Genomic DNA, 13,618 nt, shown 5'->3' on the forward strand with positions numbered 1-13,618 from the left:
CCGGGTAATTTGTATGAATTTTATGAGCTAAAACAAATATCTTCAGTTAATAAAAAAAAAAATAATTCTTCACGGGGTAACAGATGGTCGGTCGGTCCCTCCCTCCCCCCCACCCCCCACCAACCGTCCCAAGGAGATGTGTGGGATAACCACTAAATTTTAATAAATAATACCTCAAACTAAAGTTAGGATAATATAATTGACATTGCTGGATTCCTTGTAAGACCAGGAATATTTTGAATATAAATGTCATATATTTTGCACAAAAGATAACATAGTTACTCTGAGAAAAATTTTTATCTAAAATTTGTATGTCTAATGCAAAATATATGATGTTTATATTCAAAATGATCACCAAATTATAAGAATTCCAGCAATGTAAATTATATTCTGGCCGGGTAATTTGTATGAATTTTATGAGCTAAAACAGGCAGTCAGGCAGGGTGGCGGGTGGGGCAAATCTAAAAATAGCGTCTCGAGCCGGACACTCACCGCGTATATGTGGAAAAAATCCGTGTTAAGTGAAAGTTCAGCTCTGCGAGCACCGCGTATATGATAAAAACGCGTTAAGTGAAACCGCGTTAGGCGGGTAATACTGTATATGGCTTGACAAGTTGCAGGTATTATGGTTGACAAACTTTGTATTGATATCCTCGTTGTATACTGAAGCGACGTGTAGGAGCACCCAGTTGAAAGAAATATGAGCGTAGCCTCTAGAGATATGCTCCGCCTCATAATGGTATCTTGTTTTTTTTTTATGTATGGTTCCAATTTAGCGAGAAGTCTATAGAAGGTGTTGGGGTCCATTCTCATGTAGTTAGTGAAGTCTTTCTCATGTTCACCTTGCAGTTCACGTAAAATCGTGGCATGACTTCCCTTAACTTTTCGTTGAGATAACCATTCCTTGCACCATTCCATTTTCTGTTTTTTCTTCTTTTTGCACACTGTAGCATTATTATACACAGCGCTATAGTCTTCGATTTAACTGTCCTGCGGCACACCATGGTGATCGTACCGCAGCAGCTACTGCCGACCACCTACTAGCTACCAGCGTCAGAGTGTGACTGCTGCCAACCAGCACCTCTGTGTGGACGACGACACACAGAGGGCAAAGTCCGCCGGGCACTGTTCGATCGTGTGGACGGGGCTTTACTGTCCTGCCAATAGTCATCACTTAACACCTTCAGGGTCAAGAGACTGTGGAGGCAGCCACACACTTCATGGTCCACCATGCACACTGACACATTATCTATCATAAGTGTTTATACTGTATGTATGTAGGTATGTATGGCAAGGATGATCCACCCCCTTACAGCTGATTGGCTGGCACAATTTAGCAGAATATGGACTTGTTACAGCACCTGCTTATGTAAGAAATATTTCTTCAGATTCAGCAATTTTTTCATTAGAAACTATCAGTCATCTAGAATAAATTTGTAACCTTTATGAACTAAAATTGGCCAGTTAAACTTGTTAATAATGAAAATAATTTGTTCAGGAAAAAAGTAAAAACAAAAAAAAAAGTTAATAGGGGCAAAAATGGTTAAATCACTCACTTGGTAGCCACTGTGTCACCTTTATGACTTAAGGATCAGCTATTGAAGACTGAACGATGCATTCCACAGGATATTCAGTAGCCCTTTACCAACCACGGATTTGGGGAATCCACGGTTTTTACTCTGCACAGTAAATCCTCCCTTAACGTTGTTTTGGTACTACGTCACTGAACTTTAGAAACCAAAAATTCGTTTAACGTCCCGGTGATCCGATACTACGTCGTTTTGCGTCGTCACGGACTACTTTCTACGGCGCATCACCTACTCTTGTTTGGCCACACTACGGTCTCTCGGCTCGGCGCGCAGCCCTCAATCACGGAACGTCACAGAGTCCCCAAGTGACGTCAAGTCAGTCTCTGTTATGATTTCACATCATTCGAGTGTGCTTAAGTGCTTTTGCTCTAAAACTGTACTCAAATCGTTAGAAATGGCTTCCAAGCACCCATCAAGTCCTACTGATGCTAGTGTAGTGAAGAGGCAACGTAAGACCATTACCCTTGCTACGAAAATGGATATATTAACCCGATTTGAAAAAGGGGAACGTGCTGTGGACATAGCCGCTGTGCCTGGTCTAACCCCCACAATGGTGCGTACTATCTGGATCAATGCTGACAAGATTAAGGTCAGTGCTGGAAGTGGTTCTTCTCTGAGTGCTACTAAGACGACGCGTACTAGAAGCACTGTGATAGAGAAGATGGAAAAGATGCTAGCAATGTGGCTGGAGGACCAGAATCAACGCAATGTCCCTGTGAGCCTTATGGTTATCCAGCATAAGGCCAGATCCTTGTTTGACGACATGAAGGAAATAGAGGGTGAAGGATCGAAGGAAGAGACCTTTACGGCCAGCCGAGGCTGGTTTCAACGATTTAAGCGTCGGTATAACTTCCACAAAATATAGATGCTTGGTGAAGCTGCCAGTTCAGATACGGTTGCTGCCGAGACATTCCCGCCAACAACGGAGGAGGAGCAAGCAGCGGCGGAGGAACTCCAGTCAGAGCAGGTGAAGGGAGCCGCAGCCGCAGTAACTCGCCACCCTCCTCCTCTGCTCCCACCCTCCTCCTCCACTACCGCCATCCTCCTCCTCCTTCGCTCCACCACCTCCACCCATCGGTGAGTACCAATACGAACTTTGTACTGTACTGTAGTTCTATATACTATTTTCTATAGAAATGGCAATGATTTTCTGCATTTGTAACTTTTTTCATGGGGCAAAGGGAGGCTGGGGAACATAACTCACGTATTTTATCTATTTCTTATGGGGAAAATTGATCCACTTAATGTTGTTTCGCATAGTCGCATTTTCAGGAACGTAATCCTGACATTAAGCGAGGAAGCCCTGTATACCGTTTCACCTACCGCAGCATTGACTTTCAAGTATCTGCAGTTTAGCGCATTATCATTTTCCCTCCGTGTTCCAGCCTCCCACCACTGCTTTCTCAGAACAGTATTGTGATCTCGTACTGTGCACGCATATTTTACTGCTCCGTACAATGGATATTTATTATATATTTTCTACCATACCATCATTGATTTTTGCCTTTAACTATGGCCTCTAAGTGTGCAATGAGTGTTAGTGATAAAGGTGAGAAGAAAGTGAAGAGGGCAAGGCACCTAATGACTCTGGAAACTCTGGAAAAGAAAGTTGGAGTGCTCAATAGAGTAGCGTTTGGAACCTAACCTATTTCCTATATGCCTTTAGTCTAACCAACCGCGGATTTGCCAACCACGAGGTTTTCCAGGAATCTAACCCCCGTGGTTGGCGAGGAACTACTGTATTTTATTTTATTTAAAAAGGTTAATATATAAAAAAAATATCAACTTCAAAAGTTGAGGGCATAGGAAAAGAGATAAAAGTCAAAATTTGTCATTATCAATACATGGTGTTGGATAAAGCCTGCATGGTAAGGCAGGGCGGTAAAGAGAATAGCCCCCATTTCTACAGCCCTTACTGCTAATAAAGCAAATGAAGACAAATTGTAAGACATCAACATCAATTACAGCCTAAAGCACTATACAGTACAGTATTAAGATCAGCTCATTCTATGCTTCATTTCCTAAAACTTGCTGGGTTAAGGAGCACAAAGACAAGGCTAATCAATGTGTATGTATAACAGTGGTTGGACTCAAAAGGTGACCAAACTGATGGCCTATTGTCTCACTGTTGGCAACTCTTAGGTTGAACAGACTATAGAGGACCATCTTAGGGAGAAATTTCCAAATTGTCAAAAGGAGTCCACATACCAGAGCCTGTGACCCTGATCTGACCTACCACAGATTTCATCTGGTCCTCAGATGAGGCAAGTTAATTGGTGAAACCACTAGTTAGTAGTTACCCCAACTCAGTGAACTGCATATTCCTGAAAACTATCAGGTAAAAACAGAAGCTAATGAGATGATATATGAAGCCAAATCAGCTTCTTTTATTTCAAGCTTCACCATAAAAGCATGAAAGCTGACTTAAATTTTTTTTCTCTTGGACTGCTCAGTGATTTGAAATTTTGTATGTGATCCTCTTCTTGAAGGAAACCCCTGCTATAGACTATGATAAAAATTAGCTCAGCTGGTCGTAAGATATAAAAGACCACACAAAGGACCGACAAACAACAAAAACAGGTGGTGGATACTGTAGTTGTTACATGAGCTTTGCCTTGAACGGTGGGATGGTGGTCAGATGGAAAACTTTCCAAATAAGATTTCTGTATGAATAATTAACAACAATGACTTTATTGCCATGAAAATTTGTTAAAATTTTGGGATAAATCCATGTAACACGGGCAGTAAGATTAAAAGAAAATCTCCAGACACTTAAGTTACACACCCACTTTTTCAATCTTTAAGATGTATAACTCCAAATTTGAAAGGACAACAGCTTACAAAGTAATGACTATAATCAAAAGTATTACCTGTTTAAATCAAATGTACCTGTACAGTCTCGTTCAAGATTCTTCGAACACTGCTGGAGACAGCTGGCAACTCAAGGCCGTTTGTTTACTATAGAACGTAGTAAAAATTATGAATAAATGTAAAAGTGATCAGTGATTGGTTACTTAGTTTCCCGTTGCTTAATTTAAAGGTTGGGCTTTGTTGTTTCATATTATATTATACTGTACTACGTACTATACTAAATAAGCGGCCTTGAGTTGCCAGCTGTCTCCAGCAGTGTTCGAAGAATCTTGAATGAGACTGTACATATAAAGGAATACAGTATTATATTAAATAAGGCAATAAACACACAAGCATGCAAGTACACACACAAACATGAACACTATATCCTCACACTCTCTGAGTTGGGAGAATAAAATGAACACAATGTTTATTATATACCATTTCATAACAAGGGAGGGATAAGATGCAACCCCAAAGATTGTCATTAATTATATGAACGAGCACTTGTAAGGCCATCTAATCAATGTAACAGAGGATTACTGATAAATCAAGCAACTATGCTGATGATGATTGAACAAAGCCCACTACTAGTCAGGCCTTTGGACAGCCAGTTCTGCTCTGTTATCTCACCTTACACTATAAACTTCCTTAGTCTTACTTAATAAGTCACAAACCCAGTTCAATCTCCACATTCTATATACTAAGGGGAAGATGGCTGGTTTGGATCATGCCTTCATCACTCCCCAGCCATATTATGGGGCTTCATAAACTTCATTCATTCTTTGTAGCTAACCTGACCCATGAGGGTATTAGGAAAATTTTGGAGTGAGAGACTTGCCTTGTAAAACCCTGAGGGCTAAACATAGATGCATGCTTAGTACAGTATAACTATGGGCAAGTTTCTTTATGCCAATTGCTTCTGTCTACCCAGCAGTAATTGGGGACCTGGATGTTAATCGATTTGCGGATCGTGATCCGGGTTAATGGTTAGCCACTGCAGTTGACGAGTTGCCCGGTCTTCTCGGACTATTACTTGACACTGGGTCATGCAACTCGTTAACTTAGGGTGTGGTTGTTGTGTCGGCAACAGCTTCTACACCTTAGACAAATTCACGCCTAGGTGGCCCTAGAGACAACCATTATTATTAACTCTGAAATATCTCTAGATAAAGATTTATACAGCTGGCCAGAGGTCTCTTTTCATGAACTCTGTGATCCTATTGTGCATTTAGCCTTGGGGGATAATAATCAGGCCTTATAAATCCTAAACATCAGCAAATGTACTTCAACAATTGATTTTTCTTGCGAGTAATAAACACTCAAGTTTCATATAAGGAGAAAAAATTAATTGCCTGCACATGATCAATAAGCCTGATGTAAGAGATATAACCTCAATAAATAAATAAATGTGCAGTATGTGTATTTAATTTCCTATATTTTTATCACACACGCACACAACACACAACTATACTGCTCTTAAGCGGAGATTAATTGATTTATTCTTATCAGAGTTTATAAGGCAAACTCTACCTGGATTGAGTACATCATTCCTTCTCCACATTTTTTCCCAGCCAAATACTGTACTATACAGTATACAGTACCCAAATTTTAACTGGTTTTCTTATGACCCAGGACAAGGAGACAGGAGGAGGAATCGAATTTATGAAAGGGAGCTCTAATACCAACAAAAGGTGTCAATAACGCACCATGTTTAGGAAGTGTGGAAATAAACATTGTTTTGATTTTTTTCAAGTGAATTATTCTTGTCTTTGTTATCTGTCTGCAGGGTGCAGATGATTTCTAGAGGAAAAGGCTTTCAAAATATTTTAGTTTTCAAACAATGTGTCTGACCTTTATGACCAAACCGAGTCTCTTGAGAAAAATAGATATTCTTGTTGAGACACACGAAGAAGAAATCTTACAGACCCTGGTTTGTTAAGGCAAAATGATGCTACACTGTTGTCTACTAAAATTTGTTGTAATGCCTCATAGGAAACTGTTTGCAGATATTGAGTTTAATCAATAGGTACAGCTAAAATATGGCCACAGAAGTGGGGTCTCTTGATGGGTGGATAACACTGGAATGTGGAGGTTGAACTGAAATCATAATTTGTTAATTATGGCTAAGAAGGTTCATATCTTAGTTTGGGTTAAGACATTAAAGACTTGAGTAATGCACAGGCTCTTCAATGCAGCCAGTTCAAGATACAGTCATTCAAACTGCACTGGTGCAGTTGATAATGATGTTACCTCTATTACAGTAGGTATATATTACATGACTCGACAGATAACATTTATGAAGAGTGAATGACCATCTCCCTGGTCATGTCTGATATGCTATACCAGCCATGAATGGATACATTAATTCTACTACAGAATATAATGTATATAAATATGACAAACACAAATTTTTAAGGTTAGCTAACCTTCCCTGGGTACTTGTGAGTTAGCTAACGGTACAGACATGAAAAACAGAGAGCAGTATAAGATACATATATGTTTATATATAAAAAGAGTCCAAAGGTTGAGAAGCCACCTGGTCTCATAATGAGTACAGTATATATATATATATATATATATATATATATATATATATATATATATATATATATATATATATATATATATATATATATATATATATATATATATATATATATATTACCTCTTCCCACTGCTATTAAATATACCATATGTAGACAGCTGGACACCTTGGATATCTACAATACTGTACAGTGAAGGAATACAATGGTTATCCTACACATTTTCAGAGATATCACATGCACAAACTTTGCAAGTTAACCTACAGTACTAACAGACAGAATGACAGCACATGCTAGAACAATACTGCCAGGGCTTATTTGACAAGCTTAAGTAAATTGAAAAAAAAAATATTAATAATAATAATACACTGTATAATTAGATCTAATAACTGATTGGATGTCTGCTCAAAACGATTTGGCCATAATTACTTGGGACACATATTTGTGAACCAAATGAAATGTGTTTTGCAGTAAAATGGCAAGCACAATGTTGTTGTTCTTCTTCTTCTTAAAAGAAGTAGGAGGAGGAGGAGGAGGAGGAGGAAAGAATAAGATAAATATTATGTTCCATTTAATGGCTGATATAAATGACCAGTAACATTCCAGCATACTGAACACCCCATGACAGAGCCCAATAGGTGTCATAGTATGACCGATCTGAGCAGGATGCTTTATTCACATAATAAATGAAATTAATGCAAAGCAGCTCTTCAACCAGTCACATGAGGACCCTTTTAAGGTATCCAATGATGAGGTGTATGTCAACTGCGCCAATGAAATATTTAGGTCAAGAGTTTGACACCCAACATCCCACTGTACAGTATCTTGTTACCCCTGAGCCATAAACATAGGTACTATCAAAACCTTCAACCCTTCACACCTAGCATATCCAGATCCCAACCTTTTGAGGAGGGAGTGAATCCTTGTCATTCACCTTTGCTCTTGAGTTGTGTTAGACAATGGGTTAATGAGTAACATAGGAAACAGGATGATCTTATAAATAGGATAAAATATGGAGCCAATGTCAAATAGTAAGGTCCCTACAATATACTGTACATACACCCATACTGTATTTCTTATCAAGAGACATTCATTATCTAATTTACTTATATCTTTACAGTGTTTAATGGCAAGAGAGCACATCACAACTCTGCCTTGCCAGCAAAGAGGGCATGTTGTTGTCCTATATCTAATGCCCAATTTCCACTTTGTAAAAGTGTGTTGGAGAGAGGAAAGGCATTCAGCCATAAAAATTGGTTCAAATTTGCCTGATGGCAACTAGTGCAACATGCCATAAGGTAATCACTGCTAATTCACATAACATGATGATGAAGATATACAGTAATATAACAAATGAATTGTAGTGAACACATTACATAATATCAAACAGTAAGTGGATCAAGGGAGCAACTTTGAGTACGAGCAAGTGTAATGTGAATAAAGGGTAATTAAGCCTCATCATTCACTCCTGAAGTACTTTTCTGGGAAAAGGTCTTAGAGTTGCTCTTGTGTGTGTTTATGGAAACTAACAGTGGAGGGTGTAGTCTATATGAGGGAAAATAAGACAAAACCTGACTATTCTAACTGAAACAATCTATCTTGATGTAATTGGTTATCACACCACCTAAGGTGTTCTGCAAAGGTCAACAACAGAATGCAACTAAGTACACAATTACTTCAAAGACAAAGATAACATACATCCCCTAACCAGAATAACAAGTCACATGTCCTATAATTGTTTCAGACTATGCCAGTGAACTTCTTTTAAAACCCCTAACTGGTTACTCTCATAGTTAAATACTTATACACACACACAAACACAGTATACTGTACACTGTATACAATGACAATTGGTGTTCCTGAACATTCTAGAAGAATCTGTTTGAGAAAGCCCTCTCCTTTTCTCTCTCTCAGTACTACATGTACTGTATATCATGTGTACATGTACAGTATACCATGTGTACTGTAGTGAAGTAAGTGACGGTGGTCACAAGATATAAAACATATTGGTCAAATTATTAACAAACACTGAGTGAGTGAGTGAGTGTTGTGATTTACTGTGTTTTGTGGGAGTGTTGGTGTTGCCATATAAAACGAGGAATTTTTAGGGGTCATACATATTAAATTTCAAAAATAAATTGCTACTAAAAAGGCTTATCCCAACACATAAGATAAATCTAGTTTAGAAAACACAAAAAATTTGAAATTAAATCAGAAAGTAAAGTGCGGCAGTGCCCCCACACTAGCCATACATCTGTTTCAAGGAATTTAAATGCCTGCGTTGTCCTTTAAATAAGTGAATACAGTATTGTATTCTGTTTACTAACACATTTCAATACAGTATATGGCATACCCTATATACCAAGTGGACAGATGCAATTGTTTTACTGTTTCAAGAATCCTCAATATCTCCAGCTTGGTTTCTATTGTTAACATCTTCAATTATAAGAGAACTTGAAGGATGCTTTGAGGGAACCAACACCAATGACAAAGACAAAATCAGTTTATGAGTAGCAACTATATGATACTGTAAAACAAATATCACATAATAAAAACAAAATTGGCCCCAGGTTCTTGTTGGCATGTGAGATGTTTTCCCCCAATATACACATTACACACGGGAAAGATGAAAAACATGACATGTACAGTACAGTATCAGCATGAGTACAAACCTTAGCCCAGTATAAATAAAACCTTGGTGGTAAAAAGTAAACCAAATTTGTGTGAATTGAGTTCTTGTGAAGTTGACATAAATGGGGGCAAAGTTTCCTGTAGTATTTGTTTCTAATTATTGTTTCAATGTATGATGGTTGTCCTACAACTTTATAAGACCGTTTTCTATAAATAATTAAAAAACTCACTATCTCAGTGATGGCAGTAGATTTGAATTTCATCCATCAGAGTTAGCAAATTCTTTTGACAATTGTCCTCTTTCTGTTAATTAATACAATTTTAAGGATCAACTACACTAATTAATTCATTCATTATGCTTTAAAAGTTTTGAACTTAGTGACACAAGTGTTGGGTGGTGTATTAGCCGGCTCATGATCTGTTTCTTTCATGTTTCAGTGACGATTAAAACTACTGTACCCAACACAATTGGAAGTATTAATTTGGGTAAATAAAAATTGCAGCTTCATTCATTCAAAATCTTTAAACTTTTCAAGGTGAGCATTTAAAATGTTAATAAAGTTCACTCATATACACATCTATGGAAGGATGAATACATGAAAAATTGTATTTACTGTTTTAATACCAACTTGAAATTAGTTATACAGGGTACAGTACTGTAGCTAGTTATAAAGTCATCTGTGGGTGTTGCTGTTTACCCATACATTGGTGTTACTGTTCATCTGTCTGTGGTACCGGTACGGCCAGCATAAAGACAGAACCAGACAATGTGATATAGTCATGGCCAGAATTAGGCTAGGATACAGACACATCTGGCAAGTTAGTGACGCTGTACCCATACCGGATTACTCAGCATGTAAACTTTGTGATAAACCTTTAAAGCATACACTTGAACACTATATTATTGAATGCGACACTGTTAAAGACTTCAGGCAACCTGGCTTATTGTATCATGAACTATGTAAATACTGCATTGAATCAGGGATGCTTGAGGACACTCTTACTGTTTATCCCAAATTTGCTAGCCCATACTGATTAGTCCTCATATAAAACATGACTTCTACTGTATATGAACCACTGCCCTGCATGATAGTGAACAGTGATATCACCCACATGACTTTGACCTATATACTGTATACTGTTAATGAATATGATCTATTTCTTTGTGTATGAATCTCTGTCCTGCATGGCAGTGAGAAGCGATAGCACCCTCAGTGTCAAGACCTGACTGAATTACTCAGGATAGGCAAACTGTACTCCAAGTTTTGCTAATAAATTGGTTAACCGTTAATATATCACACACACACACATGCACGCATGTGCACACAAATGCACACACATGTGCATACACACACACGCATGCATGCACGCAGGCACACACACACACAGGTGGTCTCACTTCATGTTGCCCCAGTCAATGTTGTTTTGTTTTTGTCAATAAAATATATAATTAAAATACTGTACTGTACAATAAGTACCAGTACAGTATAACTAAATTATCTAAATACTGAAAAAAATAATTGGTGCAAAGCTGAATTGATGTGGGAGAATTTGGGCTTACACACACAGTAATTAAGAACAGCATACTGTATATCTATTAACAAAATACAGGTAGCTAAAAGGTGTACCAACTCACCATAGAAGTTTCTGCGTGGGGTTGAGTTTGTACACCTGAGGGTCCCGGTAGTGTCCCTTCGTCACTACTGTGGTATTGATCTGCTTGTGGATATACTTCACGGGTTATTTGCTCCCCTCGACTGGATGAGCTGACTTGAGCTGTGCCCGCGTAGATTGCCGTCCCTGAGACCGAGTATAAAACACCCTCGGAGGCTGCGATGGGACCGTGGTGACTAGCATAAGGCTGGGGTGTGTGGGATGTAATGTCTGGTTGGTGTGGAGGTTCATGTGAGGGAACTAACACCACCTGGGGAGCCGGGTGATCACGAATACTTAAATTTTCACCACGGAGACTAAGATTTTCACCACGGAGACTCAAGTTTTCCCCATTACCAGCTTCAACAGTCACAACCTCCTCCTGGTTCTCTCTCACACCAACATAACTACTCTGTACATTAAATTGTTCTGATTTTTTCCGTTTGGCAACAGGACTAGACTGGGGGTATTTTGACACCTGAAGATGCTGAGGTACCCCAACAGGAGTTGCTGGGGTGGACTGTTGGGGCAGGGGTGGAGGCTGCGGTCTGGGAGGCGATGCTATTCTTTTCACACTCTTATCTACCGGTCTATCAGGTTCAGCTAGACCTTTGATTTTTAAGTTTTCTGCTGTGCTTATCAAAGATGCTAACTCAGACTGTGATACACTGACCTGAAATATAAGACAAAGGATTACAATTAGAAATATCATTCTAAGGCTGACACACACACACAGTTGTACCTCAATGTTGTTTTGGTCAATTGAATCCATAGGGTACCGTTGCTAAGTGAATACAAGAAATGAACAAATAGAAATATGGTGGGATTAATTCCAATAAAGACTGGCCTGACTCCTAAACTCCACTTTTTGATCTATTAATAATAACTATATGTTCTAGTAAAAATAACATCTAATTTTATGATGGCACATGTACACAATTACTGAAGAGAACAGAAATGACAGTCGCTGGTTAATGTCCATTCCAAATAATGGACCTTAACTCCTCCTCTCTTTCCTCACACCACAGCACACTGCCGGCTCTTCCTCTCTGGAGAAATTTTGGGGAAAACCACCAGATTTTAATAAAATAACACTCAAATTGTAATTAGGATAATATACTATATTGCTGGATTCTTGTGGACTAGGAATATTCTGAATATAAATGTCATATATTTGCACAAAGATAACATAGTTACCCAGAGAAAATTATCAACAGTGCTCAATGCAAAATATGATGTTTATATTCAAAAATGACTACCAAATTATAAGAATTCCAGCAATGTAAATTATATTCTGACCGGTAATTTGTATGAATTTATGAGCTTAAAACAACATCTTCAGTTAATAAAAAAAAGGAATTTCACTGATATTGAGTCTGTCAATCAGCACTTCACCTTTGCTTCCTTCCAACCGCCAAGAAGTCAGTCCCAATTCCCTCCCACTTCTACCAATCCTCCCTTCTAAGAGATGCGGGGTGAAAAATAAATTTTAACATTTTGTATTAAATAATATTCTCAGTTTAAAAGTTAGATATAATTGACATTGCTGATTCTTGTAAGATTAGGAATATTTTAATATAAATGTCATATATTTTGCACAATAAAAAAGATAACATATTTACTCAGAAAAACATTTTATCTAAAATTTGTATATGTCTAATGCAAAATATATGATGTTTATATTCAAATGATCATCAAATTATAAGAATTCCAGCAATGTAAATTAGGTATTCGGACCGGTAATTTGTATGAATTTATGAGCTAAAACAAATATTCTCAAGTTAATAAAAAGAAAAATATTCTTTCATAGGTATTATGATACGGTCGGTCTTCCTTCTCTCACCCCCCACCAACCGTCTCTAAGGAGATGTGGGAAACCAGAATACTTAAATCTTTTTTGTAATAAATAAATACCTCAAACCAAAGTTAGGATAATAATTGATATTAAGCGATTCCTGTAAGATTAGAATATTTTAACAGGGGAATGTCATATATTTTTGCACAAAAGATAACATAGTTATCGGTAGCACTTTATCTAAAATTTGTATGTCTAATGCAAAAATATATGATGTTTATATTCAAAAATGATCACCAAATTATAAGAATTACAAATGTAAATTATATTTGGCTGGCACTTGTAAGGAATTTTATGAGCTCAAACAGGCAGTCAGGCAGGTGGCGTGGTGGGCAACTCAAAAATAGCTCGAGCCGGACACTACCGTATATGTGGGAAAAACTATGTTATGGAAAAATTAAGCGAGGCAATCACAGAGTATGATAAACGCTATGAAAACCGCTGTTAGGCGGGTAATACTGTATATATATATATATATAAATATATATATTATA

General features: G+C 37.8%; 1 protein-coding gene across 5 annotated transcripts in view; it reads right to left on the bottom strand.

Moving 5' to 3' along the window:
- LOC121872058 (protein bric-a-brac 1-like) overlaps nt 1–13,618 on the bottom strand; it is a gene marked incomplete in the record, with an annotated part of 144,665 nt that overhangs the window by 99,184 nt on the left and 31,863 nt on the right. For 4 of the 5 annotated variants that reach the window (XM_042374733.1, XM_042374730.1, XM_042374734.1 and 1 more), the window contains 2 exon segments: nt 6,869–6,892; nt 11,253–11,942. In XM_042374733.1, the coding sequence (XP_042230667.1) occupies nt 6,869–6,892; nt 11,253–11,942 (714 nt within the window). 5 annotated transcript variants of the gene reach the window in all.

This window comes from Homarus americanus, unplaced genomic scaffold (genome assembly GCF_018991925.1).
Source record: "Homarus americanus isolate GMGI-L3 unplaced genomic scaffold, GMGI_Hamer_2.0 scaffold51476, whole genome shotgun sequence".
In the NCBI taxonomy this organism is placed as follows: domain Eukaryota; kingdom Metazoa; phylum Arthropoda; class Malacostraca; order Decapoda; family Nephropidae; genus Homarus; species Homarus americanus.